The sequence below is a fragment of the Erpetoichthys calabaricus genome, chromosome 2 (genome assembly GCF_900747795.2).
Source record: "Erpetoichthys calabaricus chromosome 2, fErpCal1.3, whole genome shotgun sequence".
Classification (NCBI taxonomy): domain Eukaryota; kingdom Metazoa; phylum Chordata; class Cladistia; order Polypteriformes; family Polypteridae; genus Erpetoichthys; species Erpetoichthys calabaricus.
The window spans coordinates 255962870-255985397 of NC_041395.2; the positions used below are offsets into that span (position 1 = coordinate 255962870).

The following is a 22528-nucleotide window of genomic DNA, read 5'->3' on the forward strand; positions in this document are numbered from 1 at the left end:
ACTGCTACAAATTGTCTTTTTATGTTGGCAGAAGCATAATATGTTTTATGTATGTGCACCCACACCATACAAAATCTGGATATAGCACATGGCTGGTTGGTTGATGGCTTCTGGAACAGGAGGCTTGACAGGGTGAGTCTTGGCAGAGATATTGCTGACCTTTTCTTTCAGTTCACTGAGAAGTGACAACAGGTAGTTAATACAAACTGATGAAAAACAAAAAAGTTCTTCACTGAAAATGTGCAGCATTTGTCATCTTAAAAGGGAATCAAAATATAGTCTGTGTATCATATTCATAACTTTTATGGTGTAAACTTTTTGTTGCGGAGTGATATGATTTATTGTAAACGTGAGTCTTCATTTAGCTGGTTTGGCTGCATTTCCCTACTGGATCAAAGGTGTTGTCAGTTCCCAGTTTCTCTGAGAAGATGCATATGCATTGGTCAGAGCTGCTATAAATATACACATATCTCCCCCATCAAGTTTTCTTTTACGTTTTCTTACGTTTATGTGGGAAGTTGCATACACACATTTCAAGCCTATTTTTGTGTGTATGCAAGCTTTATAAATGAGGCTCCAAGCAGTGGTATAAAAGGAATTGAATATATTAAACATTCCTCCATTATCTATATAATACATGCCTCAGCAAGTTTATTGAAGTCATTTGTGCTATCAGAACATTTTACACAGCTAAAGCTTCCAATCATATAAAACTTCTATAAAATGCTATGAAATGGAAAGTTTGGTTTCAAATGAAAATATGAGTACCAATTTTAGTTTAAATAGATTTTATTATTTTTCAAAAGGAGCTTCTAAAGCATGATGTTGTAGAATCTTTATGGTACTTTTAAAGAGAGTGCCTAGTAAATAATTTATCAGAGGCATTTTTCTGTTTCAAATAAATATTACTATAGTGTCCAAGCAAAATTTACTTCATTTGTTTGGTATTCAGAAAAATAACATCTGTAATAGTATTAATAAAGTTGTATTCATCTGAAAAAAAAACAGTACAATTGTGTTAAAGTTTTAAAGTGAAATGCAATATAGATCTCTTTATTTTCATATTATTGCTTTGTCTTAAGAACAGGTGTTGAAAAATATGCAGAGCTTCAGTAATGTCACAAACAGAATCATAGCTCCATCTGGTGACAAAAAGCAGAAAGGCTGTATCAGTAATTTGCACAACTGAACTCGATTTTATTCCTCAAGTGTTAACAACAGCACATCACATTCCTTCTTTTGCAAAAGTGCACTTCATTAAAGTTAGAGCATTGAGCAAGCCTGTACTGTTGGAGAAAGAATAAAAACAGATTTTTTTTTTACTTCTGCATAAAAGTTTGTGATTTAAAATGTTAATTATTTTGTGTAGTTCATTCATTTTCAGATGTGTGAAATATTGCATTATTACCAGTAAAATTAACAATATTTAAAAAGATTACTATGTAACCTTTTTAAAACATGTTATTTATTTTTTTTAGGTTTCTATTTTATATATGCTTATAATTAAACTACTGTAATTCCATGGCCAATAGTCAGTTATGGTATGGAAATGTCCTGTAGGTTTTTGTACTGTTCACTCATCTTCTCACCTTGTCAGACTCAACAAGCATTATGTATATTTTCAGTTAAAGCCGTTGTTCAGCGAATGATAGATATGAACTTAAGATAAAAACTCAGTGGTGCAGTAGCAGTAAACATGTTGCCATTTATTAGTTGCAGTGTTTAAATTGAATTTGTAATCTTATATTTATTGACATTCCATTTTTTATTCAACTATTACTAAACAATTTTGTGCAGTAAATTTTAAGTTTGTACCAAGAAATGGGATGAAATGCATGTTTCCTTATTTATCAATATATATGTATTATTTTCTAAATTCAGATACAGTATCATTCAAAAGATAGAGGTCACCCAGAAATGTTCATATTTTTGATAGAAACTAATACCATTTATTATCAAGATACCATTAAATTGATTTAGAAGTATAGCCAAGGCATTATAATGGTTATTAGTGCTTGAAATGACTGACTTTTTTATTTATTATTCACATATGGCAGCAAAGCTCCATTTACTTCAGTATCCTAATTGCTAAACTCCCTTAGCTGATCCATAATTTGTCATGTTTACATGCTAATTCGTTATTATTATTATTCTGTTCACTCATTCTGACATTCCTAAAGTACAGTTCTGGGTTCAAAAATGACCAAAGTGAAACAGCTATCTCAACTTTATTAGACTGGAAACTGAAGATTTCATATAAAGGTGTTTATTATTGTCTTGAGAGAAGAGTGCAAACTTGAACTGACCAGGGTAGAAAAACAAGGGGAAGGCCAAGATGGGCAATTGCATAAGAATATAAAGACATCAGATTCTGTAGTTTGAGAAATAAACAATTTACAGGTCTTCAGATGTCTTCTTCACTAAATACACACCAAGTACCAGTGTCATCTACAACAGAGAAAAGACAATTCTAGGATGCTGATCATAATATCTTTTACAGTCATCTTCTGTCTATTGTCTGTATTATTTTGCTCATTTTAATATTTTCTTTTTAACTGACAGTTTCACATATGTCTTTTACTTTGAAAATCTGCCTCTAAGGTCAGCTTCCCGGAATGGTCTTTCTGTGATACAAATGACGCTGGTAGAAGTCAACTGAGGGATCAGTAAGGCATTTGTTTCTTAAACTGTAGATTCTGATGTTCTAATGAGGTTTCTCTTATAAAAAATTAGCATGTAAAGGTGACTAATTAAGGATAAACTAAGTTTATCATTAGGACATGAACTACTGAAAATGGGGCTTTGCAATCATATGTGAATAATAAATTAAAAATCGGTCATTTCAAGTAGTAATAGACATTTAAACACTAGTAATGCCTTGGCTATATTTTTAAATTAGTTTAATGGTATCTTGATAGTAAAATGTAGCAATTCTTGTCATAAACGTGAACATTTCTGGGTGATCCCAAACCTGCGAATAGTAGTGCATTATAGTTTAATTTTATACTGTATACAATTTTTAATACTGTATTTGTATTTTTCTTCAATATATGACTCACTTCCAGTACATATAATGCTGTGATTGTGCCATATATAACTATAAATATTGTGCTGTTAATTTTGTTTACCTTCATTATGTATAATGTTACACCAACAGAAATTCAAAATGTTACCTGACAATAAAGTTCAAAATCAATCTATTTGCTTTTCAGCACTTTGTAAAATTACAAAATTGTTTGCTCCATCTAAATGTAATATTATTAATGTTTTTTATTGGTTTTATTATTTTTGAGCACCATTCCATCCACAGATATGTTAACAGCCTGCTGATTTTAACTGCATGTCTTTTGACTGTGGAATATAAACTGAGATTCCAAATCTGTTCTCCCCATGTACATATAACCAGGCAAACTCCATCATACCATAGCAGACATTGCCATTGCTGGGATTTTATTCTTGGCCAAAATACTGTAAACAATGACAACTTAAATTATCCCTATGCTGTCTCAATGCCTACATTGGTAAGTTCATCATGTTTTTAAACATACACTCTAGTCTTTTCCAGAGAAGCATGAAGCTGGACTCTTTCAGTGCAGCATTAATCACAGGGACTGTATCAATCTTGGTTATGACACTGGTTTATCACACTCTTTGGTACACTTTCACACACATGCATGCATGCATGCTTAAACAAGATCAGTTTTGTGAGGTGAACAAGTAAACCAGAATACCCAAAGAGAATGATGAAATAGGACCCAAGTAAATGTGTCTGCAAAACTAGCTGCTGCACCACCAAGTGGTCCTTTTGAAGCTTTTTCCTTGGCTGCTCTGTAATGTTTGTATGCTCTTTTGCTTTCAGTATAGTAATTAGAATATTTTTGTCCTAAAAAAAAAAAATAAGGAACTAAGTTCATGCTATTATCTTTTTTTTCTTTCTGAGAGCAAATTAGACTAAGTTTTTTTGTTTTTATCTGAAGTTGTGTTCTTCAAGCTGCACTTTAGTGATTTATTAATTACAGAATGTGAGTCTGGTTTAATGCACCTGATGCTACATTTATTCAATTTAGTAAATTATTGAAATATCAGTTAATTTACCTTCTGTGCTTTAGTATTGATTTTAGTTGAATAAATCAGTATTTCAGTGTTGCTGGTTTGATTAGGTTAATGTAATATGTTTGTGATCTGCAAAATGAGGATTAGAGACCAATTTGTTTAAAAGTGTCAAAAAATTAAATGCTTTGGGGTAGAAGGTTGGCATACTTGATTACTTACTGCACTCTAGATAGAAAAGATGCTGTTTAGCATAGACAAGGGAGGGATTCATGCATCTGTTTAAGATGACAGACAGTTATTTACCCTTTAATAAATTAACCTGTGAAGGTTTTATTATCATTTTTATGTTACTTTTTTGTTTGTCTGTGAACACACAAACCTGTGTAACCTATAAAATATCTAATAGTCCAAATATATGGTATATGATTTTACTTCTTTTTAATTCAGTATTTTATAATTAATTTGTAGATCTATCACATGGATACTGATACCTATGAAACCCATGATCAACATTATGGAAGAGGCTTGACAAAAGAAAGTATAAAGGATGGTAAGACTAGGAATTTTATACTTTCAACTCATTATTTCTATTACTTGCAGTGTTGCTGTATTGATGTTTATCTTATTTATTTAGAACAAGTAAATGGTGTATTTATTTCTTCTCATATTCACAGCTAACATTTCTTTAACAGTATCAAAAAGAGTGAAACAGACATATTTGTCATTACAGGTTTAGCTAAATTTTTCTATAATGGATGCTGCATCAGAAAAGACGCAGTGGAAGCTAGCATTCAGAAGGTCCAGATGATACTGCAGTGGTTTGAGAATCAAAGTCAATTGCATTTTTATGCAAGCTCTTTATTGTTTGTATATGAAGGCTTCCTTGAGCATGGGGGTTCAAAATTGAATGATAGAAGCTTGGAAGATGTAACCATTTCTTCTAAAGGTTGCCAACCAGACAGAGAAATGCTCGAGTATAACAACAATGTTTGTGTCTTTGGTTCCACTGAGAATGGAAGAACAGAATCTTCAGTTGGGCAGAGTCTTTCACATATGTATGCTCTTCATAAAAAAGCATGCACACTTGGGCATCATGACATTCCTCTTGAAATAAAAACGGATCCACAAGACAACAACATATGGAAACCAACTTGCATTTCAATGGAGCGGCCAAATGGCAATACTAAGTCCCAACTGGAAAAGGAACGTCACTGCACACCAACAATAACGGCAAGAAAAAATGAGGTAGAAGTGAGAATGATAGATTTTGCTCATGTATTTCCAAGTACCACCAAGGATGAAGGATACATTTATGGCCTCAAAAATTTGCTAACAGTGCTGCAACAAATCTTAAATAATTAAATTCCCATAACTGATAGTGGTGGTTTTTGCACTTTTCTATTGGGGCCAACTGTCAAGTAAATAAAGTAGCCACAACATGGGGAATTCTGCACTAGAAATGATGCATAACTTGTTTGTAATTCTTTGTGTACATTTGCTTGTTTTGTACTACTGGTAACTATATAGTTTAATTTTTCTATGATTATCTTACTCAGGAAACTAAAAAAAAGACATTCACTTATACAGTTTTGGCTTCTAAAAGGAACAATTAAGAATGAAGCTTGGATTAATCATATCCTAGGCAGGTATACATTTTCCCTGAAGGAGCCAGGATAACCTAATTTAAAACTTGTAGTGTGACCCTTGCCAACAGGAGACATTAGGCCATCTTTTGGTTATAGAGTGTTAGTCTCTTTAATCGGTGGCATGCAAGGGGTCTTAAGAGGCCAATGTTGTGTTCAGTTTTCTTTGATTTCTCTAGTCCTGTGGACCTTTGTATCCAACAAGCTTATGCACTTCAAGTCCTTACAGTGCAGGATATGTGTTGACGTTCAGGAGAAATGTAACTTAACGTTCAATTAGAATGTAACTCCTCTTAAATTTACATCACAAAAACAGAAAACTACTGACTAATTAAGCATAATTTCATGATGTTTAAATGTTCATTATAATAAGTGAGGCAATATAGTTAATATTTAGCTGAAAAATTAATCAGTGTCAGCTTTTTTTTTTTTTTTTGGCTGCCAAATTAAGATATAATGTTTTTTATGCCAAAAGTTGGAAAAATCACAAGGGCTCTGTTTTATTTAGAAACAACAGAATTATTCCTTTCATTAAAAATAGGTATTTATTTGTTGGCAATCAGCATTTACTGTAAATATGTAAAATAATTGCTGCTGTCCTGCTAAGGAATATGCTGTGGAATGGAGCATATCCATGGATTTTTTTTTCAGTACAATTTTCTGCTCCTTACTTGGCTGCACTTTATATTGGTGCAGTATCTGTCAAATTCGAATACTTTTTCTGTTTCAAAATTATTACCTCTACAATTAGAAATTCTGCCAGAGCTGGTTTTCTGTCTGAATACTTCATACTATTTTGTAAACATTAGGTAAATTTTGACCTTAAATAATTCTTTGGCTTAGTGAGTAGAAAACCAGGCACTTAGTTTTTCATATAAAGTAAATAGCTATATTGCTGTTTACCTGTAGCATCCACAGAATCAGTTTTTAATCCCATCATTTGGTTATTAAATTAAAAAAAATGATAGAGCTGCTCACAGTTTGTATTATCACAGTAAGAAAGAATTTGATATTTTTATATATTGGTGGCTAGACCAAAACCAAAAACAAAAAATCAAGTCCTGTCCATGTGTAATTGCAATTAGAGGTATACAATGCACTACCAATTTTTTTAAAATTTTTGTGGTGAATATTTGTTTTTTTTTTTTGTTTTTTGACTCTCATGAAAAATCTGTTTTATCAAGCTTTTACAGGATCATCTCAAAGGCAGTGATAATGGAGAAGTTTGCAGTTTAGTTTTTTAAATGCTGGAGGCGGTGAATGTCAGCATGCTTAATAGCCATGTGCAAGCAGGGCTGCAGAGGGCAGGCAAAAGATACTGCCATTAGCAGCAAACCTTCCAGCTCTCAAACATACTCTAGCCATTGATTTTTCTTCATTTTGAAATGCTTTTTTCCTTGCTATAGAATTGACAAGACCACCACCAGTGATGCATCTCTATTTATTTAGAAGTGGAAGTGACTGAGTCTCTTAAGCTTTTAAAAAACATCTCCGTGTTTCACAGAAAGTAAATAGGTTTTGAGCAGAGTGATGTGCTTAATGTATTGATCTTTCACCAAGTGAGGGATGAAAGCGCAGTAAGGATCATTGGTAGCTTATGGGCTATGCAGTTATTTATAAATTTAGGTGTGCTGTGAAATAATAAATATTTTAATATAAGGTTACTGGAGTGAAAACTTCTGAAAGGTGTTAACTAAAATAAAAAATGAGAAAGAAAAAGCAGACAAGCGCCTACTCAGAACACTATAAACTTACCCAAGAAGAGAAATATTTACCTTTATGACATTTTAATTTAGCATTTAGTAGGGTTTGGTATCCTTGGGTCTTCTATTAATACTAATATTATGATTTCTACTTGTCCTTTTATAAATGTATTTTAATTTTACATTTACTCCATTTTAATATGTATTGCAGTGATGTTTTATGTAGCCTATTATGGAGGTGAAAGCATGAGAATCATTTTATTATTAATGTTAAAAGGTTTACTGCAGCATTACATTTCACATACAGTAGTCCATTTTAAGTACTGGAGAACAATGCAAATGGTAAGCCATTATTACTAAATGGTAATGGTGGGCAGAGGGGGACCAAAATCTGACCACTTATGAGCTATGCAGAAAATACCTTTATGTCATTCTGGAATACATTAATACATTTTGCAGAGAGAGGAATCTTTATGCTGAAGCAAATGTGCAAATTTGTGAAATGTAGGAAGACGTTTTTGAGACCAAGCCATATTAAATGTATGGCCCTTACTTTGTTAATCTCACCACAGTTTTTACCATCTCTTTTTATGAAGTGCAAAAGCTGTCTTGATTTTTGGCAACATGCAAATTTCAGCACTTTTTTTTTTTTTTTTAAAACGTCTTTTAAGTGGGAGGCACTGACTAAAATATAGGAGAGCTTCCAAACTCACACTTAAAATGTGGAAACTGGTGCATATCTGATCAATTTCAGACTTTGAATTGTCTGGCAAATTCTGTGTTTTCAGATGCAGCTAATAATTTTAATAATATTATAGTCGAAAGTTATGTTAAATGACATGCACAACATGAGCAGCTTATCAATTGATGCATTGTGGCTTCAGAAACATTATTTGTATGCTAATTCATTTATGAAAAGTATCAAATTGCATCATGTATTGTTTACAGTTCATATATTTTGCCAGTTTATTGTTTTCATACATGTGATGAATCAGAGCTCTGTTAATACAGAATAAAACATGTATTTGGGTTATTAGTTCTTCTAAAGCTTTTGACATGAATTATACTAAGATGTACTTAGCTGTTTTCTTAAATCTTTTGTGAATGATTGTGTTTTCCTGATGTGTCCCAAATCCTAGAGCTATGACCACACTAATGGATGGATCTCATTTTAAATGTAAGCAAACAGTGCACAGAAGCACTTTAATAATGCAGAGGATGTACTGGATGTGAAGTAAAACTATCAAAGAGAGTTTAATTTTGTTGTGATCGTTATTTTACATTTATTTTATTAAATACATGTTTTTCACAGTATAAAATAAATGCTTGTTGATAAAGCTATATTTTTTGATTGTATGAATATGAAATCTGGCATTTCGATATATGAATCTTGGTTCTGGAAGTCTTGCCTATTACGGTTTCTTGAAAATGCTGTTTTGCAACCCATTGTGCTTTTCCTGAATGTTTTCCTTTATTCCCTTTTCCCATTTTCTTGGTTACATTTGTTTAAAATATGAATTGTATTTCTATTTTGATTGAATATTTTTTATGTCTTATATAAAATAGCAGGGGAAGTGTATATGTGTAATCATTTCTTGAAAAACAAAGGAATCAGCTACATTAAACTGATGTTATTCCTAATTTTGTAAATTAAAAAAATATATAATATTTAGATAAAATATAATTGCTGTATATTTGGCTAATTTAAATTACTAATAAAATCTGTCATAACTAAATGTTTACTGTTATAGTCATATTTTGTACTATTTTTAAGTCTGCGTAAATTAAAAAAAAATTGTACACCTAGTCTGAATTAGCAAAATGTCAAAATTCACATGCACCTTGTTTATTATTATTATTTTTTTTTTTTTACAATTGGAAAAAATTAAGAAAAACATTAAAATATGTGGTTGGGGAAATGATAAAAATGTGAGCCCTCTGATTTTATTTTAACTGCTTATTGCAGGGAGAAGGGATGTTTGCCCAGAAACGTTTGCAGGAAAAAAAAGACCCCCCCATCATTTTCTTTTTAATGCCAGACTTACATGAAGTACTGAGAGTTTTGATGGTCCTTTGAAATAAATACTGGTTACTTATCAGAATCTATCCTTCCATCTTGTAGCCCACATTTTAGAGGTTCAGAAGGAGCTGTAGTCTATCATCTGGCCCAAAACTGAAATGGAGTCCAATCGTTTGCAGGGCACACTCATCCATTGCTCACTCACTGTGCTAATTTCCAGTAGCAAATTAAGGTAAAATGCCAGTTTTTGGAGTGTTGGGATATTTTATTTCCCTTTGAAAAGTGGTGACTCTGTGGCTAGGGATCTGCACTGGCAATCAGAAAGTTGCCGGTTCGAATCCTGTAAACTCCAGAAGTGACTCTACTCTTTTGGGCCCTTGAGCCAGCCCTTAACCTGCAATTGCATCGTCCTGAGTATGACATTAACCTGCATCCAGCCCTGTAAACAGGTCCTCCAACTTGCTGGGAAAACTTGGGGGTTGGTGGCCGGATTGGCATTCGAGGCTACATAAAAAACTTACACTGTCCTAGTGTAGTATGGTGCTGAGGTGTCACCCACTGCACTCTGGTCTCAATTCAGGTTGTTCGTTATGTGGTGGGTGTAGCAACGCACTATCATTGCATGCTCCCAACCTCTTTGAAAGGCTCACTCATGACCAAACCTATTGATAGAATTAAAGTATGCATACCCACAACACTTTGGTCCTCAACAAGGCTTACAGTGTTTATAGAAAAGAATCACACACCCCCTTTCAAAATACTCACATTTTGTTGCTTTGCAGCTTGAAATGAAAAAGGTGTAATGTCATCAGTTATCATTCTTTTTACAACTCCAATTCCAAAAAGTGTGTAAAATGTAAGTACAAACAGAATGCAATGGTTTGCAAATATCATACATCCATATTTTATTCACAATAGAACACAGAAAACATATCAAATGTTTAAACTGAGAAAATGTACCATTTTAAGAAAAGGATAAGGTCATTTTGAATTTGATGGCAGCAATACATCTCAAAAAAGTTGGGACAGGGCCATGTTTACCACTGTGTAGGAACTCCTCTGCTTTTGATAACAGACTGTAAATGTCTGGGAACTGAGGAGACCACTTGCTGGACTTTGGAGAGGACTGTTGTCCTATTCTTGTCTAATATAGGATTCAAGCTACTCAGTGGTCCTGGGTTGTCTTTGTCGTATTTTTCGTTTCATGATGTGCCAAATGTTTTCAATTGGTGAAAGGTCTGGACTACAGGCAGGCCCATTCAGCTGAAATATGCAAGGCCTTCCCTAAAAAAGACGTCATCTGGATAGGAGCATATGTTGCTCTAAAACCTGTTTACACCTTTCAACATTGATGGCGCCTTTCCAGATGTGCAAGCTGCCAATTCTATAGGCACTAATGCGTTCCCGTATCATCAGAGATGCAGGCTTTTGAACTGAGCACTGATAAGTTGGACGAACCCTTTCCTCTTTAGTGTGGAAGACATGGTGTCCATAGAGCTTTATCCTGCATTTGTGAATGGCAGGGCAAGCTGTGTCCACAGATGAAGACTTGTGGAAGTGTTTCTGTGCCCGTGCAATGATTTCCATAACAGTATCATGCCTGTTTTTAATACTGTGCTGTCCAAGGGCCCGAACATCATCCATCCATCCATCCATCCATCCATTTTCCAACCCGCTGAATCCGAACACAGGGTCACGGGGGTCTGCTGGAGCCAATCCCAGCCAACACAGAGCACAAGGCAGGAAACAATCCTGGGCAGGGTGCCAACCCACCGCAGGACACACAAACACACCCACACACCAAGCACACACTAGGGCCAATTTAGAATCGCCAATCCACCTAAACGGGATGTCTTTGGACTGTGGGAGTAAACCGGAGCGCCTGGAGGAAACCCACGCAGACAAGGGGAGAACATGCAAACTCTACGCAGGGAGGACCCGGGAAGCGAACCCGGGTCCCCAGGGCCCGAACATCATGGGCATCCAATTTTGATTTTCAGCCTTGTCCGTTGTGCACAGAGATTTCATCTTTTGATGATAATATGTACTATAGATGATGACATATTCAAAGTTTTCTCAATTTTACACTGAAGAACATTATTCTGAAATTGTTTCACAATTTGTAGATGCAGTTTTTTTGTAGATTGGTGAACCTCTGTCTATCTTTACTTCTGAGAGACTTTACCTTTCTAAGATACCCTTTTTATACCCAATCATGTTACTGACCTGCACTGAATTACTTGCAAAATGTTCCTCCAGCTGAAGCTTATTACTGCCATTTTAGTTACATTTTTCAGCCTTTTACTGCCCCCACCCCAACTTTTTTGAGACGTGTTGCTGCTGTCAATTTCAAAATGAGCTAATATTTTTCATGAAATAGTAAAATGTCTCATGTTCAACATTTGATATATTTTCTGTGTTCTATGGGTTTATGAGATTTGCAAATCATTGCATTCTATTTTTATTTAAAATTTTACAGTGTCCTATTTTTTTTTGGAATTGGGGCTGTAGTTCAGCATAAAACAGCTATTCCTTGAGTATTCCACTTTTCTAGTTTTCCTCATGTTGCCTCTGTCCATCTGTTTTCTTTATAAAACATGGTAATAAATGACAGCCATTTATCCTGGTATACTGTAGACCAGAGGTTAATTTAGGATGATGGGTGGTGTGTCAGAATCCGATCCTTCCATTTTCTTTTAACATGACTTATTCATTTTAATGTCTTTGGGAGTCACAGTCTGTACATCATGCATGGGACAAGAACTAACCCAGAATGGATTGTCAGTCTCTCACTGGGCACACTGCACCAATTTACTGTCATCAAATATGCCCGTGATGTGGGAGGAAACTGGAATTCTGTGAGAAAGCCCACAAATCCATAAGAAAAATGTGCAAAGTTCACACAGGGGTCCTGTAAAATGATATATGAACAGATTTAATCTGTAATTTTATGGATCAGGCTTGGGACAGTTTGTAGCAAATAAAATTAATGGACGTAAATGTAAAGAATTACATGTAAGAAGTAGCAATGTTAGACTTGAATACACAATGGAAGGTCTGAAACTTGAATGTACACCTTATGAGAAGGATTTAATGTCATGATGGACTCATCAATATCTACATCCAGAGAGTGTTAAGAAGGCTAGCAGAAGGTTAGGTTGTAAATTTCAATGTGTAGAGTACAGGTGAAGGGAGGTGAGGCCTCATCTGGACTACTGTTTACAGTTTTGGTTGCCATATTACAAAAAAAAGACATAGCAGCACAAGAGAAAGTCCAGAGAAGAGCGACTAGGCTTATTTTAGAACTGAGAGATGTGAGCTATGATCAATGATTGAAGGAATTATGAAGGGAATTAGTACAGTAGATCCAGGTGAATACTTTAAAATATGTTTAACAAGAGAACACAAACATTAGAAGGTTTGAATCCAAGCCTTTTAGGAAAGACGTCTGAGATAGAAGTATAGACACACTGATGGGCCTAGGTAGGAAGGATTGGTAAGTCTTGCTGGCTTTTTCTTGACAAACTTTTTCTAGTGTTCTAATTCCATGCCAGCTGGCCAACTGTGTATGATAACCTTAATAAGGAGAAAAGAAAAAACAAGCAATTGCTGAACATAAGGCGATATCCTTAAACCTGCTTCATTCAGTTTCAGGGTTAAAGGCGCTGGCAGGAAATGGCCGTAACAATTCGTGTTCCCCAATTCAGAGACACCAGCTAATTCAACATGCATGTCTAGGAAGGGAGGATCTTCCCATTCCTAATTTGTTTTTCTTTCTCTATCTCTCGCTTGACCCTTCTGTTACATGGCAGATTTGTTCCACTTCTGCCTGCTTCAGCCTTTGGCATGATGCTAAATTTTACTCTGAGTACGTCTTGTAACAAAGACGGGAAGGGGAGGCATTCTGACATATCACTGCTTAAAGGTCGATTTAACAGATGCCATTTCAGGGATGGATTAATGCCCATAAAACCTCCCCTTCCAGGTATGCTATTGACTGCAACAAGCTCTTTAGACAGGGCAACAAAAAAGCTTTTCAAAAATATTCAATAAAAACGACTCTAATCGTATACTTTGCAGATATTTCAAAATCACGTTGGCATTAAATGTTTTAAAATAACTGCCGATCATTCCATCTGGCCCATCCTGTTTTTGATTCTAGAAAGCAACTTTTTCCCTTTAAAAGATTCTCCATTTCTGGGTCAATCCATGGCTCTTTAATGACTTCTGCTTTAACAAATGACAGTGGCGTGTTATCCTACCACCTTGTTAAGCGCTCCTTGTCAGCCTAAGCAATATTGAACTTGGGAATCTCAGGTGGCTCCAGCTTCAGCTCGAGTGACTGGATAAATACTGAGCAATTTACAACTGCTCCTTTGCTGTAAATTATTTTTACTGCAAGCAATTTTACCCAGTAGCTGCTTATGCTGCTTTTAAATCTCTTATAATTAAGCACTGCAATGTGGTGCTATGCTTCAGTGTACGCTTTTAATGAAGGTTTTTTTTTTTATGATTCAGATTTTGCACGGCATTTTCACTGTCAGATTTAAAAAAGACAAATGAGGCTTGTATGTCGAACAACCAACACCTTTTACAATATAATTGTCTCATTTAAGAGGTGGAAACCATGAAGGTGCTTTGAGGAGACTTCACATGTGGCAAAAATGAATTTGATTAAGTTTCTTTTCAAACCAGATCTTCTAGTTTAATTAAAAGTTCAAAATCAATTTAATTATGAGGACATTTGAGTTTGAGTAACTTCAGAATTATGCTAACCTCTGTTCTGACCCTTTTTGGAACAAAATCCTGTGGCCCTGTAATTACGCAGCTCCAAAGCTCTGGGTCCGATTGCCAGATGGGCTGACGTCTGCTTTCGAGTTGGCACATTCTTTGTAAACTCCAGTGATGTGTCAGTGAACAAGACTTGTAAGATGTGAGCCCGTAAGTACTCACAGTCCAAGAGGCTGAGGGGTTACAGACCAAATGATTTGTTTTTACCTATGAAATGAATCCAGTTCATGGGCGATTGAATGAGCAGACTTACTTGAGGTGAAACGTAAGGGTCCAGAATCTTATGAAAGCTATGGACCCAGAAATATTCACATAAACACAACTTTGCATGCAATGAGTATAATGTACTTTATTTTTCGAGATTTGATTGTCTCATACATATACAATTAATCCTCACCAGTATATGAGAAGATAATTAAGCTGTGGTAAACCGTATCAAATGAGAATTAGCACTTGCTGTTATGGAGTTGCACAAGATGACGGTCGTGTAGAGAATGATGACACATGTCTAAATGGTAAACATGGGCCAACAGCAAGTCAAGAGACGCCTAGCGGTCGGCGCTGTAAGCAGTGGCAGGGTTCATTTTCTTTTATTTCTTTCAATGGGAAACTGTTGATTCAGACAAGGGGGAGAGCTGTATGGTGACTGCTATTTTTCTTGCGTGATTTTACTCACATTATTTTGTAACTCTTGTGTTAGGGTTAGGTGAGATACATACTTGCAAGAAAAATAATACACGAGAAAAGTAACAGTGAGTGACATAATGCGAGATAAAAATCACACGAGAGTTCACACGAGAAAAATCAACAATACTGGGCTATAGTGAATATACAGTTAGGTCCATAAAAATTTGGACAGAGACAACGTTTTTCTAATTTTGGTTCTGTACATTACCACAATGAATTTTAAATGAAACAACTCAGATGCAGTTGAAGTGCAGACTTTCAGCTTTAATTCAGTGGGGTGAACGAAATGATTGCATAAAAATGTGAGGCAATGAAAGCATTTTTTAACACAATCCCTTCATTTCAAAAGGGGCTCAAAAGTAATTGGACAAATTAAATAACTGGAAATAAAATGTTCATTTCTAATACTTGGTTGAAAACCCTTTGCTGGCAATGACAGCCTGAAGTCTTGAACTCATGGACATCATCAGATGCTGGGTTTCCTCCTTTTTAATGCTCTGCCAGGCCTTTACTGCAGCGGCTTTCAGTTGCTGTTTGTTTGTGGGCCTTTCTGTCCGAAGTTTAGTCTTCAAAATGTGAAATGCATGCTCAATTGGGTTAAGATCAGGTGACTGACTTGGCCATTCAAGAATTTTCCACTTCTTTGCTTTAATAAACTCCTGGGTTGCTTTGGCTGTATGTTTTGGGTCATTGTCCATCTGTATCATGAAACGCCGCCCAATCAATTTGACTGCATTTAGCTGGATTTGAGCAGACTGTATGTCTCTGAACACCTCAGAATTCATTCGGCTGCTTCTGTCCTGTGTCACATCATCAATAAACACTAGTGTCCCAGTGCCACTGGCAGCCATGCACACCCAAGCCATCACACTGCCTCCACCGTGTTTTACAGATGATGTGGTATGCTTTGGATAATGAGCTGTTCCACCCCTTCTCCATACTTTTTTCTTGCCATTATTCTGGTAGAGGTTGATCTTGGTTTCATACTGTCCAAAGAATGTTTTTCCAGAACTGTGCTGGCTTTTTTAGATGTTCTTTAGCAAAGTCCAATCTAGTCTTTCTAATCTTGAGGCTTATGAGTGGTGTGCACCTTGCAGTGCACCCTCTGTATTTACTTTCATGCAGTCTTCTCTTTATGGTAGACTTGGATATCGATATGCCTACCCTCTGGAGAGTGTTGTTCACTTGATTGGCTGTTGTGAAGGGGTTTCTCTTGACCATGGAAATGATTCTGCGATCATCCACCACTGTTGTCTTCCATGGACGTCCAGGTCTTTTTGTGTTGTTCACCAGTGCTTGCTTTCTTTCTCAGGATGTACCAAACTGTAGATTTTCCATCCATCCATTTTCCAACCTGCTGAATCCGAACACAGGGTCACGGGGGTCTGCTGGAGCCAATCCCAGCCGACACAGGGAACAAGGCAGGAACCAATCCTGGGCAGGGTGCCAACCCACCGCAGGACACACACAAACACACCCACACACCAAGCACACACTAGGGCCAATTTAGAATCGCCAATCCACCTAACCTGCATGTCTTTGGACTGTGGGAGGAAACCGGAGCGCCCGGAGGAAACCCACGCAGACACGAGGAGAACATGCAAACTCCACGCAGGGAGGACCCGGGAAGCGAACCCAGGTCCCCAGGTCTCCCAACTGCGAGGCAGTAGCGCTACCCACTGCGCCACCATGCCGCCCAACTGTAGATTTTGCCACTCGTAATATTGTAGCAATTTCTCGGATGGGTTTTTTCTGTTTTCGCAGCTTAAGGATGGCTTCTTTCACCTGCATGGAGAGCTCCTTTGACCGCATGTTGTCTGTTCACAGCAAAATCTTCCACATGCAAGCACCACACCTCAAATCAACTCCAGGCCTTTTATCTGCTTAATTGATAATGACATAACGACGGACTTGCCTACACCTGCCCATGAAATAGCCTTTGAGTCAATTGTCCAATTACTTTTGAGCCCCTGAAATGAAAGGATTGTGTGAAAAAAATGCTTTAGTTGCCTCACATTTTTATGCAATCATTTCGTTCACCCCACTGAATTAAAGCTGGAAGTCTGCACTTCAATTCCATCTGAGTTGTTTCATTTAAAATTCTTTGTGGTAATGTACAGAACCAAAATTAGAAAAAAGTTGTCTCTGTCCAAATATTTATGGACCTAACTGTCCCTCACGAACTCCCTGAAACCCTTATTATAGTAAAAATACATGTGTTTGGGACATTGAAACATACAACTGGATGACTTCACATGTGGGTTATGCGATGTGAGTGACACACAATTTTTTTAATGGACCTTTTGATATTGTCTGCTATTGTGCAGTGCTGGTCACCATAAAAGACTATTCTATGAGAAACTTTGCGATTTCTGATCTGCATGAAAACATGAGATTAAAAACATTTCTCAGCCAGTGTCCAGCAGGGGCCGCTAGCTCCCTGAGAATTAGTTCTTTTGTAATTGCGGCATGTTACTTATCCCAAATAAGTAAAGTATTCACAGCGCATCACTTTTTCCACATTTTGTTATGTTACAGCCTTATTCCAAAATGGATTAAATTCATTTTTTTCCTCCGAATTCTACACACAACACCCCATAATGACAACGTGAAAAAAGTTTACTTGAGGTTTTTGCAAATTTATTAAAAATAAAAAAAACTGAGAAAGCACATGTACATAAGTATTCACAGCCTTTGCCATGAAGCTCAAAATTGAGCTCAGGTGCATCCTGTTTCCCCTGACCATCCTTGAGATGTTTCTGCAGCTTAATTGGAGTGCACCTGTGGTAAATTCAGTTGATTGGACATGATTTGGAAAGGCACACACCTGTCTATATAAGGTCCCACAGTTGACACTTCATGTCTGAGCACAAACCAAGCATGAAGTCAAAGGAATTGTCTGTAGACCTCCGAGACAGGATTGTCTCGAGGCATAAATCTGGAGAAGGTTACAGAAAAATTTCTGCTGCTTTGAATGTCCCAATGAGCACAGTGGCCTCCATCATCTGTAAGTGGAAGAAGTTCGAAACCACCAGGACTCTTCCTAGAGCTGGCCGGCCATCTAAACTGAGCGATCGGGGGAGAAGGGCCTTAGTCAGGGAGGTGACCAAGAACCCGATGGTCACTCTGTCAGAGCTCCAGAGGTCCTCTGTGGAGAGAGGAGAACCTTCCAGAAGGACAACCATCTCTGCAGCAATCCACCAATCAGGCCTGTATGGTAGAGTGGCCAGACGGAAGCCACTCCTTAGTAAAAGGCACCTGAAGGACTCTCAGACCATGAGAAAGAAAATTCTCTGGTCTGATGAGACAAAGATTGAACTCTTTGGTGTGAATGCCAGGCGTCACGTTTGGAGGAAACTAGGCACCACACATCACCAGGCCAATACCATCCCTACAGTGAAGCATGGTAGTGGCAGCATCATGCTGTGGATGTTTTTCAGCGGCAGGGACTGGGAGACTAGTCAGGATAAAGGGAAAGATGACTGCAGCAATGTACAGAGACATTCTGGATAAAAACCTGCTCCAGAGCGCTCTTGACCTCAGACTGGGGCGACAGTTCATCTTTCAGCAGGACAACGACCCTAAGCACACAGCCAAGATATCAAAGGAGTGGCTTCAGGACAACTCTGTGAATGTCTTTGAGTGGCCCAGCCAGAGCCCAGACTTGAATCCGATTGAACATCTCTGGAGAGATCTTAAAATGGCTGTGTATTGACGCTTCCTATCCAACCTGATGGAGCTTGAGAGGTGCTGCAAAGAGGAATGGGCGAAACTGGCCAAGGATAGGTGTGCCAAGCTTGTGGCATCATATTCAAAAAGACTTGAGGCTGTAATTGCTGCCAAAGGTGCATCGACAAAGTATTGAGCAAAGGCTGTGAATACTTATGTACATGTGATTTCTCAGTTTTTTTTTATTTTTAATAAATTTGCAAAAATCTCACGTAAACTTTTTTCACGTTGTCATTATGGGATGTTGTGTGCAGAATTCTGAGGAAAAAAATGAATTTAATCCATTTTGGAATAAGGCTGTAACATAACAAAATGTGGAAAAAGTGATGCACTGTATATATAACATAAAAGGCGATACCCCTCCCTAGTGATATGCTGGTAAGAAACCACGTAGGAGAAGTAACTTAGCTTTGTTTAAGGTCGGCTTACCCTACATATCAGACAAATGAAGCCAGTGATAAAGCCTGGTCCGGGAGTGGGGGCTCGAGGCATTGAGTCTGTCTGTGTCGTTGGTGCAGTGGAAGGCATTTTTAGGAACAGGTGACGTTATCTCCCATCCGTTTGTTGGCTTCAAAAGGTGTGCTTGGCAATGTTCCAAAACTTTTATACTGTTTTCTCCACATGCAGGCCCTCTGTAGGTGAACATGTAATTCCAAGTAAGGCAACGATGCTTAAACGTGAATACAATTCCATGCTGACTGAACAGATAGAAATAGCACAGTCTGACTGCACGTTGTCCATTTGTTCCAATCTATCTTATGTCATACTGCTTGCCTAGCAATTCTATACGGTGAATCGCTGCGCTTAATCTGGGAAAGTGTCAGCTGTGCATGTGAGCTGAAAAAAAAGCAAATATATCAGATATATTTGCACAGAGCACAGTGACATATTAAACTTATGCTTACACAGCCATCACTACAAACTACATGTGGTGAATCAACATATAAAAAATATTAACAAATAAAAAAACAGTTTTTGTGTGGGGTATTTCTTTAACTGCACTTTGTGCTGCCTGTGTTGCTTGAAACTGGCGTTACCTACTTGAAACCCGGGACACTGACAGACATAAACCAAGTACGGCCTGGGCAATGAGGACACATCATCAAAGTGTTTTTATTCTTATAAACAAAACAACCAGTGTCCAAATCAATAAAAGTGTGGTACAGTATTGTTCAATAAATAATCAAGCCATAAAAACAGAGTGGATATGAGGGTTACAATCCAAATGATTAAATAAACCCAAACATCAGTTAACAGCAGGTCTTAAACACTGTCAGGATGTGTCTCTGTTAACAACTTGTGCCCCAGTGTGGCTTTTTCTTGTCAATATTATGTCCCTGTAGTTCACTTTATGAGGTCTAATCAGCTACAGGAGATACCCTCCAGTATGTGTGGTCAACCCTTTAACTGGCTTGTAAGCCCCCCACCATCCCTCAGCATCTTTGGGCAGCTCACGAGTCTAGCTCCATTTTCCCATCATCTCACATGGGTACTCTTGGAGAAGATGGTCTCCCTTGCTCAACTTTGATGTTCAGTAAGAAGTGAACCATACCCCAGGAGTCTCTTTCCGACCATTGTGCCTCCTCTCTGTTGCACCAGCCCTGCCACAATCCTGGATTTCCTCCTATCATTGTCCTTCGTGGATCTCTCTAGCTCTTGTTTGCTTTCTTCCCCTACTCACTTATCCTAGGCTTCTGTTATCCCATGTAGGCGTGGATGGTTCAATTACGATCCTCATAGCACTAATGAGGAAACCGGTTGAACTCATTGCACTTGCATGTGAATGCATAATCTACCAATTTCCCCATCAACACTTTGGGGCTTCTTGGCTGCACTCCCGCATTCACCAAAGCCCCCTCAAAGAGCCAGAGCGCACTGTTTGTAGCTAAAACAGCATCGCCATTGACCCCTAAATACGCTTTATTATAATCCATTCAAAACTAGTGCAGTTTCTCCCTACCCACTGACATCAATACATTTTGCTGAAATTCCCAAAAATTTCATTCTTTTTTTTGAATCAAGGCAAAGCAAATTCAGTTGGATTTGCTCTATTTCACACGCGTCTCCTTTTTCTGGGGGAGTGCTTATGCACATTCAGTTTGTACCTTCCACTTTAATTTTCAGATTCAGCCATTAAGCAAAATAATTTGAGCATTTGCTATTTAAGTGAGTGAGATGTGCAAGTACTTCCTACGATAGACTGATGTCCCTCCCTGAGTGTGCTCCTGCTTCATTGCAGCTCCTCTACAATGCAAAAAGTGGGTTCATGTAAAAGTTCGGTTTACTAATTCACAGTGTCACACAGGCACGTCGGAGGATCACCTTCTGGGCTCATCAGAGTTGTGTAATACCTACTCTGGGACGAGAGCGGGCACTGTCGCTAACACTGTCAGCTCAGAGAAGACGCCCAGTGAGGGCAACTGACCCTGCCCTTTCTGGGCCGAGTCCTATAAAGCTGGGCATCCCTGGATTATGGAGTCTCACTTTGGTTTTGAGCCAAACGGAAGATGGAGCGCCTCCAAGCTATTTAACTGAGCAGCATTTTTAAAACTGAGAAGGCTAATGTCTGTATGCCTGTTGTTTTGATGCCAACGTGTGTTCATTTTGTTTTCTATTGTTCTGAATTAAATGGGACGAACTGGCTGGTGTCCCAACATTTCTTTTGGACCCGATTCTTACTTGCGCTCGACCACAACAGTATTAAGTAAAGGTGAACCACATAGAAGTGCCGACCAATACAACCTGTGTATTTTGTCATACCTTTGTAAATAATGGAAACTGATCACCTTTTAATTGGATATAAGAGATCAAAAACATACTGATCCCTTTCAAGTAGGTATCTCATATGGTGATACTCAATTTCTGGTCTGGTCACTGTCTTTGGGGGTTTTTCTTTGAGTATTCTTGCTTTACCTCCCACATCCCACTCCTCAACTCAACTTGATTTCTGCCTTGTACCCAATTCTGCTGGGGATTGCCCTGTGACCAAGAATGGATTAAGTGAGACAAATTCAAATTTAAATACTGTATATAAGTTGTGTTTTTGGCAATTATAAGACAAACATTACAATGAAGCAAGCAAATGAGGACTGCAAATTATAATGATGCATAAAATGTATAAGGTAAGTATATCCACTGTGAGAACGCTAGGGGTCGTTGTCACCCCATTAAACCCAACAGACAGACGCTCTGGACACATGTTAAAAGCACCAAAAAGTTTAATTTTCTTCTTCTTCTCTAAAGGTGCCTCCAAAGCACCACAGCCACAATAAATACAATAAATAAACACAATAATCTTCTCCTCCGCACCTCCCAGCAAGCATTGTCCACCTCCTCCTGAGGTCAGATGGAGAACTTGAGTTTTCTTTTCAGCCCGGAAGTACTTCTGGGCTTCTGCCCATGTGATCCGCTAGTACTTCCGGGCAAGGTGAGCACTTAGACTCCCACCATATTCCCACAGCATCCCCCGGTGGCACCCACGGTACCCAGCGGGGCTGTGTTGCCGAACTCCATGTCCCATAGTGCCCTGCGGGAACCTGGGACACTGCTTCAGTCCAGGGGAGCTGGCATCTAGCGTCTTGGGGGAGGCAGTGTCCTAGAAAAGCTGCCTTCCCTCATCCTTTCCTCTTAGGGGCATTCGGGCCGTCTCTGACACCAATTATTCTTATAGTCTAAGGAAATTAAAATCGCTTTGTTCTGGAGAGCCCATTGTGATAGGACACAGCTGTAGACAGGGAATTAGAATTGGCAGTCAGTCAACCTAATGGGCACATCTTTAGGAAATTGGGAAAAAACACACACAGACAAACTGTACGGGGACAACAACCAGGTGGGGAATGTGTGTGGGAGCAACGAGGCACTGTGCCACCATGCCACCCTGAAAGAAAACCTATTATTTCATT

At 37.9% G+C, this 22528-nt stretch overlaps 1 protein-coding gene across 1 annotated transcript in view; it reads left to right on the forward strand.

Annotated features, from left to right (window-relative positions):
* Positions 1 to 9208, forward strand: part of ipmkb (inositol polyphosphate multikinase b) — a 51685-nt gene extending 42477 nt beyond the window's left edge. The window contains exons 5-6 of the mRNA XM_028795410.2: positions 4522 to 4603; positions 4784 to 9208. Of these exons, the coding sequence (XP_028651243.1) occupies positions 4522 to 4603; positions 4784 to 5415 (714 nt within the window). The 3' untranslated portion in view covers positions 5416 to 9208. The remainder of the gene's footprint in view (positions 1 to 4521; positions 4604 to 4783) is intronic.
* The last annotated feature ends 13320 nt before the right edge of the window (positions 9209 to 22528 follow it).